Raw genomic sequence first — 23402 nt, 5'->3', positions numbered from 1 at the left:
AACTTAGGAAATTGAGAACTGTGGGCTTCAAGCCAGAATTGGCATTGGTGTGCTTGACATTTAAGTTCATTCTTTTTAAAATAACTGCTCTTGCTAATAATATTTAATGATGTCCTACAGTGTTATGTTTATTCTTTTTGGCATATTGCCTATTCACTATATCTGAATATTCAGCACAGTTACAAAAAAGGAAATGGAAAGCATTCAAATGTACAGTAGAACATTCCTGAAATTTTAAAAAAGGCATCATTATGGGCAGAGTTTTCAGATGTATAACTTAAGAAATACAGGTTACAACCGTATGTCTCAAGAATAGTTTTTAGATTCTCAATATTAGAGTTTTAACAGAATATAGAATAATGTACCCTTTTGATATATACACCTCATTAATGTACTATTAAATATTCTCTTAAATATCAGCTTTAAGAAAAGTAATACATGTTGTAATGATGAAATATCATTTGTGCTTTAATTTTCCATAGCTATTCTGAACCAGACAATAGATATCTGTAAGCACCATGCTAATCTCTGTTTAAATGGACGCTGCATACCTACTGTTTCTAGCTACCGATGTGAATGCAACATGGGTTATAAGCAGGATGCAAATGGGGATTGCATAGGTAAGCTTATGATTCTTTTATTCTCCTTAGTTTTTAAATAGCTTTTAGAGTGCAGGAACAAATTGGACTGGATATGATTTTTTTTTAAGTCTTTGGAAGTAAAGCTAATTTCCAAGCTTTCTCTCTTGTGCTTAACCTACTGCTCAGCTGGGCCACTTCAAGAATCCCCTTCCCTTTCTGGTCCTATGGTTTCCATCTCTGCCTCTCCTTTTTTTATTCCTTAGCTGAGCAATACTGGTTAGATAGTGGTGTTATTAACATGCAGAAGAAGGTGGAGATTGGGAGGAAGTAATTGATGAGTCTCTTTTGGGAATGTTGAGTTTCAGGTATCTCAGATATTAAATTATAGAGATCTAATGCTAAGAGAAGTGTTCAGGACTAGAGTTACAGCTTTAGGGATCAGTAACCCATAGGTGGTTATTAGAACCAGGAGTGTGACTGTTGTCAGCCAGGCTGAACAACAGGAAGAGTGAAAAGATAGCTGTAGTACAGCCGGAACCCTGTGGATCAGCAACATAGGCCCATAAAGAAAACTTAGTAATAATGCTGGGAAAATGGCAAAATAATCTAGGAACGATTATGTCCACGAAGTCGTGAAAGGGTATACTTTCAAGAGAAAATGAGTATTAAGTGCGGCAAAAAAATCAAATACAATGAGGGTAAAACACTATTTTATTTGGTAACAAAGAGAGTTTTTATGATCTTTTAAGAGTAGTTTTAAGGACATTTGGGGATTGAACCGTTTTAAGGTTACTCTTTGATTTATTCATCTTATTAGCCAATGATCATGTGTATGTTTCATATAATTAGCATAACCCTAAATAACAGATTTGGGTTCAAGTCTTCTGTTAGAAAATAGTTGAGAGGCCAGGAACAGAGTTAGTATCACAGTTTTCCCAAGTGGAATTGAATATGTCTAAGTACACTATGGCTATTAAAAAAATGGGAGCCAAAAATGATGTTTTGGAAAAACCAATCATTCTGAACTGTACAGAGATACAAGATCAGAATGATTAAATAAGGCGTAGCCCAGGATCCCTGCGTACGCACAGGTTTTGAATTGCACAACTGTAGAGGGTACCATTCACATCATCTAAATAAATAGCACAGCCTAGCATTGTGCAGTGAATGACTGTTTGCATCAGTCCTGGCTTAGCAGATGCTGCTTGATGCTGCAGGTAGACGTTTTTGGAACACCAGGACATGCTCAGATATTTATTCTTACATGACTTAAAAATGATTTTACCACCAGAAAATATGATTCCAAGTATACAATATAGAAAATATCCCCTCTTGCGCATACGTAAGCAATTAGAATCTGTCAAACTGAAATTTGATTGACTATTTTTGTTTTGCTGTTAGTATTTGCCATAGATGTGTCACTGCATGGTTCATCAACCAACAAGTAAAAGGCCAAAAGTTTAATATTTTTTGTAAATTAGCCCAAACCTCCATTTAGTTCATACTGTCACCCAGGTGCACTTTATTCTAGCTAGTGAAACACCTGTGCTCTGGCAGAGTGTGTTGGTGAACCATTGACATAAAGAACTATCTTTAAGGATCAAAATTTCTTTCTATAGTCAGGCTGCCAGCCCAGCTTCCTCAACCAGGTTCCTCAGGAGAACTAAGTCCTGCAGAAAGTGACTTCAGTGGTGACTGTCTTCTCAGTTCTCTCAAGGGTAATGCATGGTTAGTACCACTCGAGATGCACAAGAGATGAGTTAATCACATACAGTGGATGTCTTAAGATAATGGGTCCTAATTTTTCCTGGAACCCAGGTGAGAAGGGCTACTACCACCATTTTAGTAAACTCTGTCTAATGTAGGCGTTGAGGATGCATATCTGCACATTTAATATGTTAATATAAATCTCAGACTTCTGCATTTGTTACAGAGCGTTCCAAACATTGTTACAAATGGTTCCATTTTAGATTGATCTCATCACCAGCTCTGCAGAGTGAAAACCTAGATGGAGTTATTTTTCTGTTATAATTCACAGGGACGATAATTAGTACTGGGGCATATTTTCAGAAAATAATTTGTCATATTTTTAATCCTATACTCTTTCTAGTGGCAACCTCTAATCAGTTTGAGTTTGAGTTTATAAACAACGAAGTGAGATGTCAGAAGAAGTTAGGAGATAAATTACTGATGTTTTAAATTACTGGAGTGCAAGACAGGGTGGTAAGGGTGGTAACTATTTTAATAGTACCCGTGTTTTGAGGAATAACAAACTGCCATTGCTGTTTGGGAACTTCTGTTAGAGACCTGATAAAACACTACAACTTGACAGGCAGTAAAACGGTAGCAAAGATTCAAAGACAAGAAAAATGGAATTAGGTCCATTTTGCTATTAAGAGCATTACTGCTGAGACCTGAAAATAGTTATATTTATTCATTGTATTTTTTTCTCGTTTTCCTGATAATTCTATTCTAAAATGAAATTCTGTGATTCTTTTAGTGTCTGTATAAGTCAAACTGCTGTTAGCAGTTTTTTAACTCAACCCAAATCATTCTATTTTAGAATAGTAAGAAATAATTCATTTCTGTTGGGCCTCAGCTAATCTTACAGCTCTTGCAGATTGTTTTCTAAGTTGGAATATAAGATACTTTGCAAGGGTAAATATTTCGTACCCTAATAGTATTTGAGAATTTAACCATTTTGATAATCAACATTTCTCAATTACTTCACTTATTTTAGGAGTTTAAAATCCTGTGAATTTTGCTTAAAAATATTCAGTCCCCAGTGGAAATATAGGAAGGAATCCACATGCACAGACTGCAATATTTGGTCATTTGTGATCAGTCTAAAACTTAAAAATCTTAAAAATAACTCTGGAAAACAAATAAAAAGCAACAAATGGGATTTGAAAATCATATGGAATTTTGAAGTCACTCCTAGTTTTTTTGGGTGCTTGTTTTCACTTTCAATGAAGAAGTAAGTAAGTGAACCACTATGTCTTCTCTGGGTACCGGAACCTTGGTGAGGTCCCTAAGGGGCTAAAGAAACAGAAATGAATCCCGGCTGTAATGGCAGCATAACTGGCAGAGCTGTCACAGCAATGAGGGGCCTTGGAGACAGGTTCTCAACGGGAGGAAGAGGTCTGGAAACGTGACCCTGCTTCCCAGAAAGTTTACCTAAACGGGGGTTTGGGTGCATGGTTTCTCATGCTCTTCACTAGAACAGAGCTGCACAATAAGGCTTCTAGAGAGATGCATCTATGATACAGTTTTAATTGTTGCATTTCAATATTATGCACACACAGAGAATCTTAAGAGATCTTCACCACTGTGTACTGAAGGTGCTGTGTCTTTCTGGGCAGACCATTAGCTGTGCTTGATACGCTTGCTAACACTCTGAATTCTCTTTTCTCATTTTGCTTCATTCCTTTGGCTCAGTAGAATTGATGTTATCAACCAAAAGCTTAAATGTGAGTCTTAATAGGCTTGAAGGCATCTTTGTATGAGTTGAAAAAAGCATTTAATACTGTTTTTCTTTGTTGTTCTTATTTTATTTGCTCCAAGATTTTTTTTTTCCTCCTTTACCAGAGAGGGTTTAATTGCATTCAGTCTGAATGCTTATATAAATGACGTTGGTGAGTTTGGTACAGTACAGTTCCTCTTTTAAGAAACATCTGTTGAAAGGAGTAATCTGTTTATTAAAATGGTAAACCTGTGAACTGATTTTATTGTGCTTTCCAATTTAGCTGAAACTGTATATGTTAATGGCTTCTACATGTGCATGAAATGGCGAGTTGCTGTGCTTTAACCAGTCAGCCAGGTTTTTAATGTGCCGGCATGCTAAATAGTATTTAGTGCACGTTGCTGAAAGAAGATGAGTTAAACTTTTTCTAACACTGACAAAGATGACTTCTCCGGGGCTTGACTAATCACACCCCTGTTCAGTCTGTCATTTGGTTGCGTGGTCCTTGAATTCTTTGACAGCTTTGTGTTTAATCAAGCCTGAGGGAACTTGAAGGAGAAGCAGTGATGTTTCTCACACTTAGCATCAGAACTAGTATTTGCAAAAAACTAACTTTTATACAAAAAAATCCCTGTGCCAGCCTTAAGATCCTGAAGAAACCAGAAGCTACTGAATATAATGGGCTTTGTTTTAATTAATTCCCATTTTTAACCCCACTCTATGTTTTTATACTTCAAAATACTATCCAAGCCTTGATGCATAGTTACATGTATAGTTGAGTCCACAAAAAATAATTGACAAAAATTCCTTAATTTATGAGTCTTTTTTAAAGCTAGTAAAATTGACAACATGTAATATAATGTCTTAAAATCTTTAAACAATCTTCTCACTCTGTACTATGCCTTAGAGAGGCTATTAGCTTGCCCAGATTACTGTAGATAATAAGCATTTTATAGCCTATTGGAACACACGGCTGTGTCTTTGTAGAGCGCATGCTTTTAATCATTGTGCATTAGTCAAATTGAAAAATCATTATTTCTTGATTAAAGCAAATGCCTTTGTACTCTCCAGCAGGCGGTTATTTTTGTGAATCTCCAGATTGGCTCTGTAGTTGGAGAAAGGAATTTTTATTCGTTTATAAATTTTCTGCTCTTTAGGCTATTACCACTGACTGGCCTTCTCTCAAACTGGGGACGCCTAAACGTTCTTTAAACAAACATTTCTAGAAACGGAGTGAAGTCTGTAATGGTTTCTTTTGCTACTCACAGATGTCGATGAATGCACATCAAATCCCTGCACTAATGGAGATTGTGTTAACACACCTGGATCCTATTATTGTAAATGTCATGCTGGATTCCAGAGGACTCCTACCAAGCAAGCATGCATTGGTAAGGCAGTTTGCTTTCACATATGAAAATCTTCCATGAAATATGGTGACCCAGGCCGTTGAGGTTAAAAGTGAACTTATTAAAATAAGACATGAAATGAAATAAGTGCTGTTACATAATTACAGATTTACTTCATGCTACCCTCAAAGCACTCGCTTCAAACATAAACCCTTTTTGCACATACAACACAAGCAACGTGGTATCTGGCTTCACAAAAAATCCAGTTTCTCTTCCTCCCCTAGATCACAGCTTCGTTTCTCCACGTAACATCAGTAGCATTACTGCTCTCTGATTAACGGGGCTTGAGATTTATTGTCATTTTCAACTACTGTTTTCTCTGAACCTCACACGTAGTCCGACACCAAATCACGCCTGCACTTTATTCACAGCTTCATTGCGACACCCCCCATCATCGTCCAAACCCTCTGCCTCACTGCTGATTCATCTCGGAATTCTTTCAGCAGATGACTCTGCTTGTCTTCCTTCTCGTTTCCTGTTCATCCACTGGCACTTACTTGAATCATTTCCCTCCAGCAGTTTTTTTTATCATGTTGCTCTTAACCCAGATATTCTGTAGTTACTTTACTTTTACTCAACTCCTTGGTCTGACTTTTAAGCCACTGTGTCGAAAACAGCTGCACCAGTAATTCCAGCTGCGGTGCCCACCCTCGTACATTCTCTGCACACCCCATTTCATTTTTCTTTCTTTTCGTCTTCAGCTACTATAAGTTGGGGCTGTAAAGTTGTTTATACCTACCTATCCAAGAAGAAAAGCTGGTGAGAGATGGAAATTTTGCTAAATAAGGAACATCATCTTGAATTTTACATGTAAAAATAAACTGGGTATTTAAAATTACATTTATTGCCTTACTGTCTTTATCTGTAGTTTTTTTAAAGAATAATGTTTGGCCATTCTTAATTTTCCCAGATATCGATGAATGCATCCAGAATGGGGTTCTTTGTAAAAATGGTCGATGTGTGAACACAGATGGAAGTTTCCAGTGCATTTGCAATGCCGGCTTTGAATTAACTACAGATGGAAAAAACTGTGTTGGTATGGGAATTGCCTACCCCCTTGCAGAAGATTTTTAAAGGATATACATTTCTATTTAGAACCATATATACTATTTCCAGGAAAGCTCACACAACACATATTTGAGAGTTGTTCAGATGACTTAGGTAAAATATAAATGCTTTTAGCATAAGACTATTAAAGTGAAGGGACAGATTTTTTTTGTAAATGTCATAACAGATGAACAATTTACTGCATCTGAAAATTTCCTGTGTGACACATGTTTAATTTTTAGTAGCGGTTGTTCTTCGTAATTATTAGCACCTACTGTATTTTGGATGTTGGATTTATGACACTGACAAGATAGAAAAAGTCCACCCCCCCCAATCTGGGGAGGCATAAAAATGTTTGACGTGTGTGATAATCAGATCTCTAAATTTGTGGTTGTGGTGGTGTCTAGCAGTGTAGTAAATACCACTACTCCACAGAAATATTCTGTTTGCACAACGACTCATATTTCACCCACTAGTGAAAGTCCAGATCATTCCACCTGCAGTGAAGTTTGTCATTGCTTTATTCTATCCCACAAAAGAAACATTCCCTGAAATCATATTAACTTTTTTTGGTAATCAAAATAAAACACTACTCACATGATTTTAATGGCGACTAAGCACAAAATTTCCTTAATTCTTTTCCCTTATGTCCCTTACACCAAAGCTCCCTCATGTTCTCCATGCTATTTGCTTTCAATCAGTTGGCATTCGTAAGAAAAAAATCCATAAGCATACGACTCATTTATGCAATAGGATATGACTGTCAATTGTTTATAGAGAGGGAACTGGGTTCCTCGCCAGAGATGTAAGTCACTCTCTCTCCTTCTGCAGACCATGATGAATGTACAACTACCAACATGTGTTTGAATGGGATGTGCATTAATGAAGATGGCAGCTTCAAGTGCATCTGCAAACCAGGATTTGTCTTGGCTCCAAATGGGCGTTACTGTACTGGTATGTATGGCTTTGAGATAGGAAAGTAACCATGATCGAAACCATCTTTTTTATTTGAATGAATTATGCAAGAATTACTTAGGTTTCTTCATGTGGATTTCATATTATTCACATCTCTTGCTAATTCAGTACGGTAGGTGTCTAATGCTTCCTAGAAAAACACCCATTGTGGCCTATGGAACAGTAATATCTTTGCAAAAAATAATAATGGTATAGGAAAAATTAAGGGAATGACAGATTAGTTCCAGCAAGTCTGGAAGAGACAATGTAGAAATAATTTCTCCCTACTCCTTGCCTAAATAAAAAAGAGAAAGAAAAAATCTTGTTTTCTCAGTACTAGATTTTCCACTGTCATTCATTACTGGTTTTTATTATATATTTTCCGGAAGCTAATCCACAGATCATTTGTTACTATATCATTATCTAAAAAAATCTTACACTGATTTTGTGAAGAAATAATGTGAATAGTCTTATCATTTTGTTTATAAAGCCATTTTGAAGCTCAAGCTTCAGTGATAACCTTAGTGAGCAAAATATGTGACTCTTGGAAATAAAGACTATAGTATGTTTATACTCACAACTGAAATTTAGTAAGATGGAACAAATTTTTCAATTCCTACTTAGAAATTAAAGTTTTTTCCCCCAGTTTCTCCTTTTAGAGAAAATTAGCTCCATGAATACTTTCTGCCTTCAACTGCACAAATTTATCTGAAGACCAAATAACACTCATAACCGTTACACTGAAATTACAGGGAAGCAGAGAGAGAAAAATCAAGATAGATTCTCATATTTCTGAATTTAAAAAAAAAAGTACAGTATTAAATGGAAATATTGTGGTTTTGCTGAATGATTGAACTTTTGACAGGGATGTCATCTCAAGGTTAATGGACTCAGATTAATCACAGGGTATGAGATTAGCGTTATGTTCCAGTGTGTAGCATTACATTACAGCATGTAACTTTTTCAACATTTCTTAAGAAACTTAAGTACACATATAAAGATGACCTAACTCTCACCAGTTTCTGCCTTATTGAAATTTTTATTAATCTTTTATTACAAATGTTGTAATCCATAAATTTTGAAATGCTCATGATTTGGCAGCTCTGAGTTTTGAAGTCTGTTTCATTTTAGGGGGAAGCCATTTAATATTGGGTTACATTTGATAAATTCAAGCAGGTTAAAAATTACAAGAGATGTCCCAAATTATTTTGTTATTATGAATAAATCAAATTAATATTAAACACCATCGATCTTTGTTACAATTTTATGTGTGTGTAAATAAAAGTTAATTACAAAAATGAGGCAACTTTTCCCTCAGTCTTCTGAAAATGTATTTAAAAGAGTTGCATTTAGGTATAAGATTTGTTGACACATCTCTGTGTTCTGCAAATTACTAAAACTGAAAACAACATGTTGCTAATCTAGAGTGTTGGCAACAGGTGAACTCTAATAAAGTTAAATGTACCCAGTAACGGTTGGGCTTGTGTTCCCCTCCGGGCAGATGTCGATGAGTGCCAGACCCCAGGAATCTGCATGAATGGACACTGCATCAACAATGAAGGGTCCTTCCGCTGTGACTGCCCCCCGGGCCTGGCGGTGGGTGTGGACGGACGTGTGTGTGTCGGTAAGTGAAGCATTCTGTAGTGGCCCCGGTGTCCAAATGATCTTTGAAAAATGGATAAAGATATATCTATACAATGGAACAATATTCAGTCATAAAAAGGAATGAAGCACTGATACATACGAACACATGGATGGACTCGAAGACATTATGCTAAGTGAAAGAAACCACACATACAAGACCACATAGTATGCAATTCCATGTGAAGTGTTTGTAGAAGGCAAATCTGTGGAGGCAAAGCTGACGAGTGGTTGCTTAGAGCAGAAAGGGTGAAGGTGGCAAGAGCAGGGGGTGATCGATAAAGGCATTTTCAAGGTGATGAGATGTTCTAAAGTCAACTGTAGTGATGATTGTGTAACTATGAATATGCCCAAAACTATTGAATTATACACTTTAAATGGATGAATTCGTGTATGTGAATTATCTCTCAATGAAGTGGTTTTTAACTGGGCAGAGGGCCCAGTTAACTCCCTTCAGATGGCTTTGATGAGATGCAAGTCAGAAATGCTAGAGGAGAAAAAAATTGTCCTTTAACCAGCTTGCTTCATATTGTTAGATAACCAAGTCTCTAAATACAATGGGTTTTTATTTTGTCATTGATAACTGATAATACATGAAATGGAGATTGTAGTTATGTTTAAAGAAACTCTTGTTTTTACCCAAACAAAATTTTAAATGTAAATAACTTACACTACAGTTCTCGGATTTATATCAAAAGCTAGAAATGTTTCTCATAGTTGTTCCTCATCACTGCGTGGCTAATGGTAGAAACAAGGGAAAAGTATGAGAGTATATATTTTATTTGAAACCATTCAGAATTCCTCTTGGATGCATTTGAGTTGCCAGGCATCTTTTAAAGAGGTAGAAAAAAAAAATACCACTGGCATTTCAAAACCCAACCAATGCACCCTAGTGTTATCAACAGCAGAGTGAGAGTTAGTTGTAAAAATACATTAAATGCCATGTTTTCTCTGAAAAGTGCTTTCGTAAAACTTCTAGGGTGAATTACCTATTGTGCACCATTTATTTCTCAGTTCATACGGTAAAAGGCAGACATACTCACTGGTTTAAAAGTATTTTTGAGAGAAATGAAATTCTTTCTTAGACATAATTGGTTATTCTTACCTATGGGAATCAAAACATTTGGATTCTGAAGGTTAAAAAAAAAAAAAGAAACAACAGCAGATGGAAATAATCTGTCCACTTAAGTTCATCCACTCTGTTCAGTCTAGGATTTATTTCAGCTTACAGGATTGTCAGCACTTCGTTCAGGGATATTTCAAATACAGCAGCTAAAGGAACGGAGCTCCTTCCTACTTGGAGAGCTAAAATATTTGCAGTTGCTTTTTTCCTTTATCTAAATGATTCTGCTGAAGTCTGTGATGAGTACAAAACCAGTTTTGGAGGGAGAAATGATTTTTCTTTAAAGCAACCAGCGTACTAGTAATCATTAGAAATTAGGTGTTCAAACACAAATATTCATTCTCTTATCCTCATACAGAAAAGTCATTAGAAACTGTTGGGAAGCCCTCTCCAGTTTTTCACAGTTGTGATCACTTACATTTTTAAAAATAAAAACACCGTTTGTTCTGTGTGTAAATTACAGACTGCTGTTTCTGTAGTGTACTTGGTGTGCTTTCTTCATGTCTTCTGCCTTTCAAGATGCTTTTGAGATGCATTAATTGTTGAAGTTAGAAATGAATCTCTACTATGAATTATTACGAGAGTTAGCACTTAAAATTTTAGATTTTGTTTGTTTGTTTGTTTTTGTTTCCCTAGGTACTGAGGTGTGGGTTTTTATTTTCAGAAAAGTAACTAGTCTGTTGAAGAAGCAAGACTCACAGGCCGGGTATGAACAAGAGGCAACTGTATTTTGGTCTCTCCCATCCTTTTAAAATGTATCTTTAAATTTATTCAACAAGAGCAGTTTATCCAACAAGTAAGGACAAAAACTGTGGCCACCCTGTGACCTTACTATTTTTAGATAGCAAAACAATTATATGACTACTTTAGATAATAAAAATAATCTGAAGTTAGAAATTAGAATGCCCAGGATCAGATAATAGTTAACATTCTGAACTTGATTTGAATTTATGATTTCCCTCCCAAGCTCAGACCTTCTAAAGCAAGACATTTCTGACTCCACCAGGGTCAAAGTGCAGGAGGAGATGTGAGGAGGAGGACACATTGATGCTGTCCTAGGGTGGCTTCAAGACCTCTGGGCTTCACAGATGTTTAAAGCCAGCTTCTTCCTCATGGGTGATTTCATGAGTACTTCAAGGGCACTGGTCTGCCCTTCCTGAGATGCCGACACTAGTGGCCACTCGTGGTCTTTCTGCAGTCCATGTCAGACAGACTCTAATGGTGTGTCCTCACCCCTCCACATGCTTGTTTTAGAACCTCCTGTTAATGTGGTCCACATCCAGTCCATAGGACACTCCATCCTTTGCCCTGTGAGCCAAGTGCATAGAGGTTGATCTCACCTCCCTCCCTGGATTCTACAGTTAGGAATAGCAGCCACTGTCCTTTGCCTGCTAGCTGTCCCTGACAGAGCTGGGCACAAAGCTCTTCAGTTGCTCCCTGCAGAGCTCTTCCCTCTCCACCAGGGGTGAGGATGGAAGTACATGCAACTCGTAATCTGCCTCTTGCCAGAAAAAAAAAAAAAATCCCCCTCAAAAACTCTTCTCTTAATTGTCACTCTCTAAATTGTACCCTCAGTATTGGGAAGGGTTTGAGGACTTGGCAACTCATTTTCCATCTCTGCTTCCTTCAGGTTGAAGTCTCAAAATTCATCGTGTTATATGATATTTCACACCATGGGATTTCAGCTTAGATTTCCTTTTTAACGTCTTGTTACATTGGCTTGAGAACATTTCACCACCTTTATGAGCATCGCTTGACAGTTCTGTCAGGGGAAAGGGTATTTTTTTTCTTTACCCTGGTTCTGCTGTTTACTAGCTCTGTGGCTTTCGGCAAGATACACTACCTCTCTGTGCCTCCTTTCTTCATTAGTTGTTTCTGAGAACTAAATAAGTTAATACTAGATGTATCTGTGTAAAGCTTAAATGGTGGCTGGCATGTAACACATGCCCAATTAGTCAGCTATTGCAATTATTATGGTTGTTAAATCAGAACAGTGACATCACACCTAGAGCATAGTCTTAGAGTTGCTTGCTTTAAGCTATAGGGAAACGTATACTAAAGAAAGAAGAATAAAAGAAAATTAGCATTTTGTGTCTATACATACTTTACCAACTACCTGAGAAAACCCTTTAAAGTTCCAATTTTTAAGAAAGAAAAGATACGGAGAAATTTGATAACATATGGAAAAGGTACAGCTTCGCAGTCAGGTCCGCTTCCGATCAGAACACTCATGTGAGCACGTTCTGATGGTGCTGCTGGTCCCTCTGTCCCCCGTGAACCGTGGCTTGGCTACACTGAAGAGATACGAGCCAGCGTTCCTGTCTGGGCTCTTTAAGAAGGGAAAAATTGACTTCATTGTAGAGGTAGAAGTGTGTACCTTAGGCTGTTTATCGGCTTGCTTTTAAAAATTGTGCCTGGCTTATGTTCTCAATGAGAAAACAGAAATAACTTGACCATTCTATGATGCCTTCTGAGGTAAGTGATGCCACCCTAAGAACTCACTAAACTCTTACTGGAAATCATGAACTGTGTTGTTCCTGTGCGTGTTCGTCATCGTGCCGCGTCCTGCATTCGTGTGTAACTCGCGGCCGACTCTGCCAAACGGGGCCACGGCAGACGCAGAAGGGGACAGCGCGTCCTGTGCACAGGGCGGGTGTGGTGAATCTCATAGCCTGCTTCTGTTTGAGCACACACACAGCTCATGGTTTAACGCAGCCATGCATCTCATTGTTTTAATGAGAAACATCACCACATCAGAAGGCAGGAGGTAACTCGCTTTGCATAACAAGTAGATAAAAATTATTTCCAATAAGTTGTGAATAATTATAGATATTTATAATAACAATTCTCTCTTTGATGGAATTACCATATCAATACACTGCTTAAAAACGATACCGCTTCTCTGGCCTCTATGATGATCTGAGTGTTTTTGTACTTCACCGTTTACTGTCTCATAAAGTTGTAGCATGTTTTATGAGAATTTAGAACGAGGTAACTCGGCAGGATATGCTTCTTTCAGATGTAACAGGACACGGTATAAAGAAGAAGAGCTTTGGAGGTCACATGAGCCTGAGTCTGAATCTCAGCTCAGGCAGTGGACAGTCTAGGCCGTTGGGCATCCTGTGTAATCCCCCCGAACCCCACATTCCTCATCTACAAAATGTGGGTAATGATCACTATCCTGTGGAGTTGTTGACCTGAATGTTCAGTGAGATCGTGTCTGTAAAGCACTAAGCACAATGCCACGGACACATAGTGGTAGTTATTATTTTTATAACTGGATTTATTGGGAGTCTGAGATTAAAACTTAGTGACAACAGTAAACTGGGAGTTATAAAGAAAGGCCTCCTCCTAACTCAGAAATTTGAAGTAAGACATTTCATGACCCAGCAGTGTCGTCTCAAGGTAGTTTAACTGTATTGCACTTCACAGTTCACAGATCTTCTGAAATAGAAATGTGATATTCTGAGTACAGTGTAGTCAGTGATGAGAGCTCCGGGTCTTGTTTGTAATTGTGCAGGTGCACCTGGTTCAGCGACAGGCCTGTGAGGGTAAGTGGGACAATTGATGCTGGCGTAGCACATGAATGGATGCTGGTATGCATTTATTCTTTCCCTCTCTCAATAAACATTTGTTGATTTTTTCAAACACTGTGAGATGCTAAAGATACAAAGAAAAAGAAAAGGCAGAAGCTTCCCACCCAGCGGCCACTTAGGTTACAAAAGCCTTTCGTTTTGAAATCCCGTCGTCTCTGGCACTATCTCAAACCACTGTTCCTCTGTCTCCTTTAGATACTCACATGCGCAGTACATGCTATGGGGGAATCAAGAAAGGAGTATGTGTCCGTCCTTTCCCCGGCGCGGTGACCAAGTCTGAGTGCTGCTGTGCCAATCCAGACTATGGTTTTGGAGAGCCCTGCCAGCCATGCCCTGCTAAAAATTCAGGTAGTCACCTTTGCCATGTTCATACCTGATGAAGAGTCCTGAGATGTCACCTTAGGTGTTTGGCCAAAGAGTCCCTCGGCTGTGGAGTGTTTTGTCTTAATTTTTAACGGAATAAAAGAAATTGAAATCTGCGTTGGTATGAGTCACCTAACAAGGACACCTGGCTTGTATGTACTTAGGATTTCTAGGCAGAGAGAACACACGGTGAATAGGAAAGTTTATTTGCTGATTCAATTATGGTTGTTACAACAGATTCTTTACGTGGATACGTTAGCCTAAAGTCCTTGATCTCTGATGTCATGGTGAAGATAAATAGCATAAAATTTACTTCACCACTCTCAAGATTATTATAAGTTCATGAGAACCTGATTTTGTTTGTTTACTTTTCATCTCGACGCAGAATGGTCCGAGGCTTTAGTCTGTCAGAAGTTTCGGTCTATCAGGAATCTCTCAGTAGTTCCAGACAGAAATAAATTTCTTTATAAATGTTACCATAAATTATAGGCACATTAAACTGTTTAATTCTTTGACTCTTCTATGACTTGTTTATTCATATGTTTATGAAAACTGAATAAATTGAATATATATGTATGTATGGTAGGGATTCAAAAATAGGCACAATCTCTTTTTTTTTCCCCTTAAAAGTTGGGAATAGTTGAAAATATAGATAGGCAAGCATATAAATTACAATTTAGTATGCCTTGTACCTTAAAAGGGACATAAACAAACTGGGAGAGCCCAAAGGAAGGAGCAGTTAGTTGCCTGGGGAGGCTGGGAAAGCCTTCACTGAGGGGACGTGTTTACTTTGGTCTTGAAAAAAGTGGTAAGAACTTCCCACGTAGAGGGTGGAAAAATGCATTCCAGCAAAGGAAGTGGCTTGTAATTCTGTTAAAAATCCTACATGAAGTGTTCAAACTTGAGCAAAATGATTAGAGTTTCTGTGGAAGAATTGCTGAGTATGACATTTATCAAAAAAGGAGATAATGAAGGAAGTCTTGCCCTAAAAATGTATTTAAGTGACTTAGGCACACTGTGAAAGAAGTAGAAAAGTGGATAGTAGGACTAGATAAAAAGAGCCATGAACTAGTGAAACGAGTCTAGGACAGTTGTGAGTGTCAGCGGGAATGTAGGATACAATAAAGATAGCATTTAGATCAGTGAGAACAAGCTGAGCTAAGTATTTAGTATTGTTGATAAACGTTGGAAAAAATAGGAAGTTGGCTGTGTTAAACATTACAAAATAATTTTCTTACAGATTATATAAACTTTTTGTTATTTTGTTATGGTAAAGGACTCTCAAAAAAAGCACCAAAGACTAAAATACACGTATGAACTGGAAAAATATTTCCCTTAATTTATAAGGAATTTACATTAATCAATAAGGAAAACTGAAATTCTGTATAGAAAAAAGTGCGCTGTACACAAATGAAACTTCACAGAGCAGAAGTGCAAATGGTACAAGTTCCATATAAAAAGATGCCCAATCTATCTGAAATTAAAAGAAAATTCTAAAAAGGTGGGGTTTTTTTTAATTTATTAGATTGGTAAAGGATAGATGACTGATTTTTTTCCAGCATTGGGGAGGGTGTACAAAAATGGGTGCTCTCTTGCACTGCTTTTAGAAGGGTAACCTGGAACATTTAGGGAGGAGAGGAATATCAGATGCCTTAAAAGAGACATAAACTTTGAGCAGTTTTACTTCCAAGAGATTAACAGAGTGAGATAATTGAACTTTGTATTATTTATTATAATTGCTGAAAGTTGGATAAATCTAATTTCATCAATAAGAGGTTGATTGAATAAATGTGGTATATCCACATAACTGAGAAAAAACTGTTAAAAAGTCCATTAAATGGGGTAGTCCAGGAAGTGGGAAATGTTGTAGAGTGTGGAGGATCCACGCCTGCTCCCCACTTAGAGCGTCTCTGATCTGAGCAAGTTCCTTCCTGTCTCTGTCCTAACTTTCTCACGTGTAAAAGAGGGAAGGTAAGTGTCAAGTTTATGGTATTGGGAGGATTAAATAAATTATTAGATATAAAATCCTGGAACAATACCAGGCACATGGTAAATGCCATTTATTACATAATTGTTTTCTGTTATTATTATTGAGAGGAGAAAAAAGTTTAAGAGCAATCTCCAAAATACAATTTAGATTTTTTAAAGTTCCCATATGTAGAAAATATTTCTAATGTTTATCAATATATTAACAACATTCAGGACAATAATCACAAATTATTATTTACTTTTTTTATGCGTATTTGTGATTTTGGAATTCTTAACATAATTATGTGCTAGAAAATGGTGATTTTTTTTTTTTTTCATTTCAAGTTACTGTAGGTAATTCTTCCTAATGATAGTTTTGGAGTTATGTAAGTGACTTGTGTATGGAATAGATATGGGGTTTTTAATTTCTCTATTTGTTTTTATCTTATAGCTGAATTCCATGGCCTTTGTAGTAGTGGAGTAGGTATCACTGTGGATGGAAGAGGTAACTCTATTTAATTCTCAGTCTTATAATAATTATACAATTGTATAACTTTATTATTGTAACATTATGGATATGACTATATTTAATATTATAAAAATATGTCACTGTAAAGTAATGAGATGAATTATCTCCTAGAACAGTGGTTATAAGCTAGATGATATCAATTGGTATATAGATGCACATTTTCCCTGAAAGATAAATATTTATCTGTTAAATAATCATTGTTAAAAATGTCACTAACAATCTCCAACTGTGGTTTTATGGATGCCATTGCTTAAAAAGAAGCTAGAGTTGATTTTAAAAAAAAAGCAAGTCAATTTAAATGAAAAATATTAAATAATAACACTTAACATGGTTTCAGCAAAAACAATCAGTGAAAGATATTTTATATGGAGCTTTAAGAGAGATTTTGAGATACACTGCCCTAAAAATAAATTGACTATTTATGGCCAAGAATACTAAAATGTTTCTATCCAACTAAAGAAGCACAATTCATTAAAGTTTTCTTATTTTAAATTTAGCCCTATGATTAACAAAATTCCAATATAGAACTTGAATATTTAGTACATATATGTTTATAATTTTAAGGTTCTTTTATATGTTAAAATAGATATATTGTCCTTTGTTGTTTTTTTAAAATAAAACTGTAGGGTGCTGTTAATCTTTAGTTTATGCGATATATTCTTCTACTTTCACATTTGAGGAGACTTTAGACAAATTATAGATTAGTGGACGGTAAATGTTGCATTTTGCAAAGAGTGTCGGAAACCAGAGTAACAAAGCAAACTTTTACAAAGATATTTCTCCCAAAAATAAGACGAAAGGCTGACATCTCTGGAGTATGTAAGGTTTTCTGAATTCTAGAAAATAGTAGTTAGGATTAAAATTTGAGCATAGTGACTAAAATTTTTTTTTTATTTTTTTATTCCTTCTCAATATGGCCTCTCCAGCAGAACCAGCTTCCTATGGGAATTAGCTGGTTGCACATGCAAGACCAGCATTCCTCAAATCCCACTGCCCATGGGTGACAGAGAGTGGTCATGTTCATGGCTTGTTGTAAAACGTGTTCTCAAGCATCCACATTTGAACTGTCCTCTCCATTAATTTCAGCTTATTGACAATGAGGAGCATTTATTAAGTGTCATATTACTTACTTGACTACAAAAAATGATAATAAAATAGACATATTCCATGCTTTCAAGACCATAAAATTATATAGATACCCTAAAAACTCTTTGTCTTTTAATTAGATAGTTATAATACCCATCAAGTTGAGTTTTCCTTTGGGCTTTGAGCCAACAGCCTATGAATTTCTTTATTAATTTTATCATAAATGCCAGCACATTTCATGGTTTAATTCTTTGATTTTCTGCCAATTCCTTCATTTTTCTTTTGGCCTTCCAGGGAAGTGTCCCGGATCTCTCAATTTTATTCTCTTCATATTCATTTCCTCTTCCTTTCTGAACGGCAGGAAAATTGGGGGTTGGCAGAATGAAACGCTGCTTATTTCGAGTGATCTTTATTACACATACATATATCAACAAACAGTAAAATGACTGTAAGCATTAAACTTTGCATATTTAATGCAGATATCAATGAGTGTGCTTTGGATCCTGACATATGTGCCAATGGAATTTGTGAAAATTTACGTGGTAGCTATCGTTGTAATTGCAACAGTGGCTATGAACCTGATGCCTCAGGAAGAAACTGTATTGGTAAGTTATTTGTTTTATTTATACAAGAGCCTTTTGTGTAGTTCAATCCCACAGATTACAGGAGAAATCAAACTACAAATAAATGAGTAAAACTAGAGATCTTACAGTTTCTCTTATTTCCTTCTTGGTACAGAGAAATATAAAAATGTTGGAATCAAACTGATGTTGTTACACAGTAACAACCATTATAGTGGCACAGTTTAGTATTTAAATTATTGTTTTCCCAAATGAATGGACACATAGTCAGTTATTGGCCTGTTGTTTTTCAGCATATGACTTAATCTGTAATTTTTCACTAAGAAGTGGGCTTCAAAAATTAACGAGGCAGTATGGATAATAGTAAGTTAAGAAAATTAAATATTGCAGGTTGAACTGTAAAGAAGCAACCAGTTGCTGCAACTTATCCAAACATAATAACTGAAATGGGTGTTTCTTTTTGTAATTTATAAGGGAATGTTTGAAAAAAACTGAAGTATGTAGTTCATATATTCAAGAATTTGTGAAGAATCTAGATTTTCCCACAGAACACTTGAGTCCACATGTACAAAATGAATGTTACTCTACCCATCATTACATATAACAATTTTTACATCTGATCACTAATGAGTTGTAGCCAAGTCTTGATGATTATGATTAGAAAGAAATACATTTTTCTATGTTTATGGTACTGGTTTTTATTACTGATATGTGTTATAGATTCATTTCATTGTGGGCTGAAGATATACATACAGATGGACACACAAAGCTGTATTAAATACCATACACTTGTAATAGGTTTTGATACCTACTGGGAAGGGCACCAGCCAGAGATTATTGAACATTTATAAAAGTATGCAAGCCAGCTAACTTTTATTCACCAGAAGCAAAATCGCTTCCAGCATAGCTTCCAAGTGTAGCTGAGTGCATGGGCATCCTACTGAAAACAGGGAGACTCAGTGAGTGCTTACACACTAAACATGGTCCATGGAACTATTCAACTCTTTAAAGCAGATATATGCATAATATTGACAAAGTTAAAACTAGATTTTAAAAATAAAAATGAAGCCAAATTCCAGTTTTAGTTTGCTAGGGCTGCCATAACAAGTACCAAAAAGTAGACTGCTTAAAACAACAGAAGTTTACTGTTACCATGTGGGAAGTCAGAAGTGCAAAATTAAGGTGTCCACAAGGCCATGTGCTCTCTGATGGCTCTAGGGAAGAAGCTGTCCTTTCTTCTTCTAGCCTCTGGTGTTTGCCTGCAGTCTTTAGCCTTCCTAGGCTTTTAGATCGCACTCTAGCCACATGTTCGTCTTTCCCTGTATGCCTCATCTTACATCAGCTTCCCTCTGTGGGTCTGTCTCTATGTCAAAGTTTCCCCTTTTTATGTGGACACCAGTCACATTGGTGTCCATAGCCATACTGGAATGTGACCTACCTTAATGGCATCATTTTATCTTGCTTACATCTGTAACAGTCCTATTTCCAAATAAGATACACATTCTGAGGTACTGGGGGTTAGGAATTCAGAATCTTTTTTTGAGGGAAACATTTCAACCCACAGCATGGACTCATGGATAAATAAATTATGACTCAGCCACTTGATATTATAGTGATGTTTAAAATATAATGTTAATTTTTAAAAATCAAGTTGCAGAATTAGAGCAAAAATGTAACATCCACAGGAAAAAGCGTCAAACAAAAACATAATATTTTCAGTTGTGATAGAATTATAGGAAATGTTTTTCCAACCTCTGATTTCCAAATTTTTATAGTGTACATTGTGTGCATTGTTTGGTAAGGTACAATTGTTATTTGTAAGACTAAAAATACATCTTTAAGTCAAAGGAGATCTTCGTACCAAACTACAAGTTTTATTTCTTTCTGTCATTACACTTGCAAAAATGAGAGTGCAGATACAAAGATAAAACTTAATGTGAGTCTTTTAAAACACAAGCTTTAGGTGATATTTTCTAGGCTATTCTAGACTGCAAAAGTATAAAATATGTCATTAATTTTCTATTAATAGTTAATTGTTTCTGACATTAATTTTCTATTAATAGCTAATTGTTTCTGAGATTAAAAACAGTGGGAAAAGATTAGTAAATACCTTTTATTTAACTGTCATTTAACACATTCTTTATTAGAATTTTAATCAGAGAAAAAGCTTGAAAAAATCATCTGTTATTTTTATTATCTATAAGCAAGTATATAGGCAAGTGAGTTTATCTTTTGATATACTTCATCGGTGCTTTAAAATATATCTAATACCACTAGGGGACAATCAGTGCACACAAAAAAAGTTTTAATGAATTTTCTCCAAAGCTTAACATACCTCCCAGGGACTTCAAGCATCTTAAAAGTAGCCAGATTAAGAATGTTCTATTTGAATAAAACCAAATATAGTTTGCTTAGGATCAAGGAATGTGCTGTGGGTGTGAAAAGGCTAAGTCAAGGCGTGGAGTGAGGAAAGAAACAAACAACAAAAATGAAACATTCTGATCACTGTGCTCTCCATTTCAATATGTGTATCTCCTGTCTAATGGTTACTTGCAGACATCGACGAGTGCCTGGTGAACAGACTGCTCTGTGACAATGGCTTGTGCCGAAACACGCCCGGGAGCTACAGCTGCACGTGCCCACCCGGATACGTGTTCAGGACTGAGACGGAGACATGTGAAGGTAAGAGCCGTCTTCCTTAGCTGTGTGTGCGTGGTGAGCACCCAAGGATGCATAAACGTCTAGTGCATTGATGACACAGTAGAGGAAAAGAGTGTTGTTTGAATATGTTTTCAATTTTATAATCTCCTTCAGCTAATATGCCAGCTTTAGAAATAGTGTGCACCTAACCCCGTGGACAGATACCACCACTTTGTACCATTGAGATAAAATATCAACAAACATTTTGAAGTTAATGGGAAAAAAAGTGAAAGGAACCAGTTGGTTTTACTTGCTGATAAAATGTCAGATGTTTGTTTGTTTTTCCCTCTTTAAATCCACTATGACACATGAGCCTTGGGGAACCTGAATTGTAATGGCAAAGTCAGCTGTTAGGCATTTTATTTATGAAATGATTGATAGACCTCAGAGGTTGGCCCAGAAAATACGTGGGGCCTGAATAAAAATGGTCACCTTAATTGAATTTATAGCCCGAGAAAATTTTCCTTTCCATTTGATAATTTTAAGAGTTATAATTTGGCCTTATAGTTCATGAATCACGATTTAAAAACTTCCTCTTTGCTTTCAAGTACATTTTTCTAGAGTGGAAGTTATACAAATGAGCTAAATGCTTAAGAAAGGCCTCATTTTCAGTGTGATACCAGCTAAGAAGTGAGTGCCTTAAGTTCTGTTTTTGTTTCTTGATCAAAGTACTGTATGACCACTAGTCATTGCTCCTTTTAAGTCTCACTGTGAGGGCCGACAGAAGTGTCCTATGACACTCTCAAATCCAGTAGCTACTTCCGAATAGTAGTTTTAAAAAAGAAAAGTTTTCGTCTTTATTTGGAATAGCCCTTTCCTTAGCTGTTGAAGTATTTGTTTCCTAGTGACTCCATAGCCAAGAAAACTGCACTAGTAAAATTATGCAAAAAGATTTTAACATGCTCTCTTCATCTTACTGTTCAACTTCAAAGCATTCTTATGAACAGAAACAAGTTAGGACTCAAACAAGATGCTGAAACACAGATGATTCCGCTGAAGTCAGTGAAAGGCAGTTACAAAGTGCAATTCTAAGTTTGGATTGAGTTGGAGGGACCACTGAAAAAAGTAATTCTCCTGAAGAAAAACAAAAAAGAGAAGAAAAAAGAAAACCCCAGCAAAAAATGCAGTTTTTCTAAACTTAGTTCTGGTAACTGTTCAGTTTTCCTACGGTCCAGCACCTTTTGCAGAAGCTCCTCAGAGAAGAGTGCGCATTCCTTTCAAGTCCTTGACGTCCATCTTCTCCAGTGATGAGCAGGAGGCACACTTAAGAATTTTGAGTATTTTTCTGTAATATGTTTTTAAACTAGCCCAGGCTCCTCAAATGTGTTCAGCTAGAATCTTTATTTTCTTGCCCCCACTCCCACTGCCCGCCCTTCAACACCAATTATCCTTCAAAATTGCACTGAGAAACATACTTTGTAAAAATAAAATTCTAGCTGTATTTACTCAGTAAGGTTTTTGAAAGGTGGGAGAAGGGATTTCAAGAGTTATGTTTGTGGTCTTTTTTTCATTCCTGACTTTCCACACTTTCTTCTTCCCACTGGCCTTCTTCAGTTTTATCTATAGTCTGTTGGAGGATAAGCTTCTGTTAAGTGTTAGAAAACTCTGAAAGCAAGACTAGCTTAGGATAGAGTCTTGATTTAACTGGGAAGCTGGCTATTACTAGATCTGGTTTCTCTGACCACAGTGACAGTATGTGTAGGTGCTGTTGTGAGGGAGACACATAGCAGGGAACTAAACAGATGGTGTCTGTGAGTCAGTTTGGTCCAAGTTTGGTTTGTATCCCAAATTGTTGGTATTTATAGCATTTTAGCAAGTAAGATGAAGTTGAAGGGTGCTAAGAGCCAAAATACTAAACCATAAATAAAAGGGATTTGCCTACTTATGTGAAAAAATGAAGAGTAGAAGTTAATGGTGATTAATACTTTGATGTTGGATGATTACGTAAATATTAAGGCATATTCATACCAAATTAGGCAACAGTGATGGTGAGAAAAAGTGCCCTTTACTTATTTTGTCCAAAGGATAATTGTTCCTGATAAATCTGAGTCTTTTCTTTAATATGAATATTTTATATCTGTCACACATAAGAAAATTCGTGTTACGTCAATAAAAGAGAAATGATAGAGAGATATTTTGGTTCTAGCCTATGACACTGGTGGAAATAAAAGTGATTTTTTGTAAGAAACCCAACCAAGTAACTATTATTTCCACACTTTCTTCCCTCTGTTAAGTTTTTGCATGTTATTAAGTGTTTTGCAAAAAAGAAATGAACCTGAAGGCCCCAGATCTCTTTTTCCCTTGGGTCTCCGCCTCATTTCCCCCGTTGCACTCTCACAGTAAATTTGTCTGCCTGCAGCAGTT

General features: G+C 36.4%; 1 protein-coding gene across 2 annotated transcripts in view; it reads left to right on the top strand.

The window, feature by feature from the left end:
* FBN2 (fibrillin 2) overlaps positions 1-23402 on the top strand; it is a 207360-nt gene that overhangs the window by 108177 nt on the left and 75781 nt on the right. For both annotated transcript variants that reach the window (XM_074360603.1, XM_074360604.1), the window contains 9 exons: positions 483-620; positions 5313-5432; positions 6361-6486; positions 7329-7451; positions 8953-9075; positions 14007-14159; positions 16594-16647; positions 18237-18362; positions 20895-21020. In XM_074360603.1, coding sequence (XP_074216704.1) covers positions 483-620; positions 5313-5432; positions 6361-6486; positions 7329-7451; positions 8953-9075; positions 14007-14159; positions 16594-16647; positions 18237-18362; positions 20895-21020 — 1089 coding nt within the window. The remainder of the gene's footprint in view (positions 1-482; positions 621-5312; positions 5433-6360; positions 6487-7328; positions 7452-8952; positions 9076-14006; positions 14160-16593; positions 16648-18236; positions 18363-20894; positions 21021-23402) is intronic.

The sequence above is a fragment of the Camelus bactrianus genome, chromosome 3 (assembly GCF_048773025.1).
Source record: "Camelus bactrianus isolate YW-2024 breed Bactrian camel chromosome 3, ASM4877302v1, whole genome shotgun sequence".
NCBI lineage: Eukaryota > Metazoa > Chordata > Mammalia > Artiodactyla > Camelidae > Camelus > Camelus bactrianus.
Note: the sequence above shows the minus strand (reverse complement) of the source record. Positions and strands in the feature narration are given on the sequence as shown.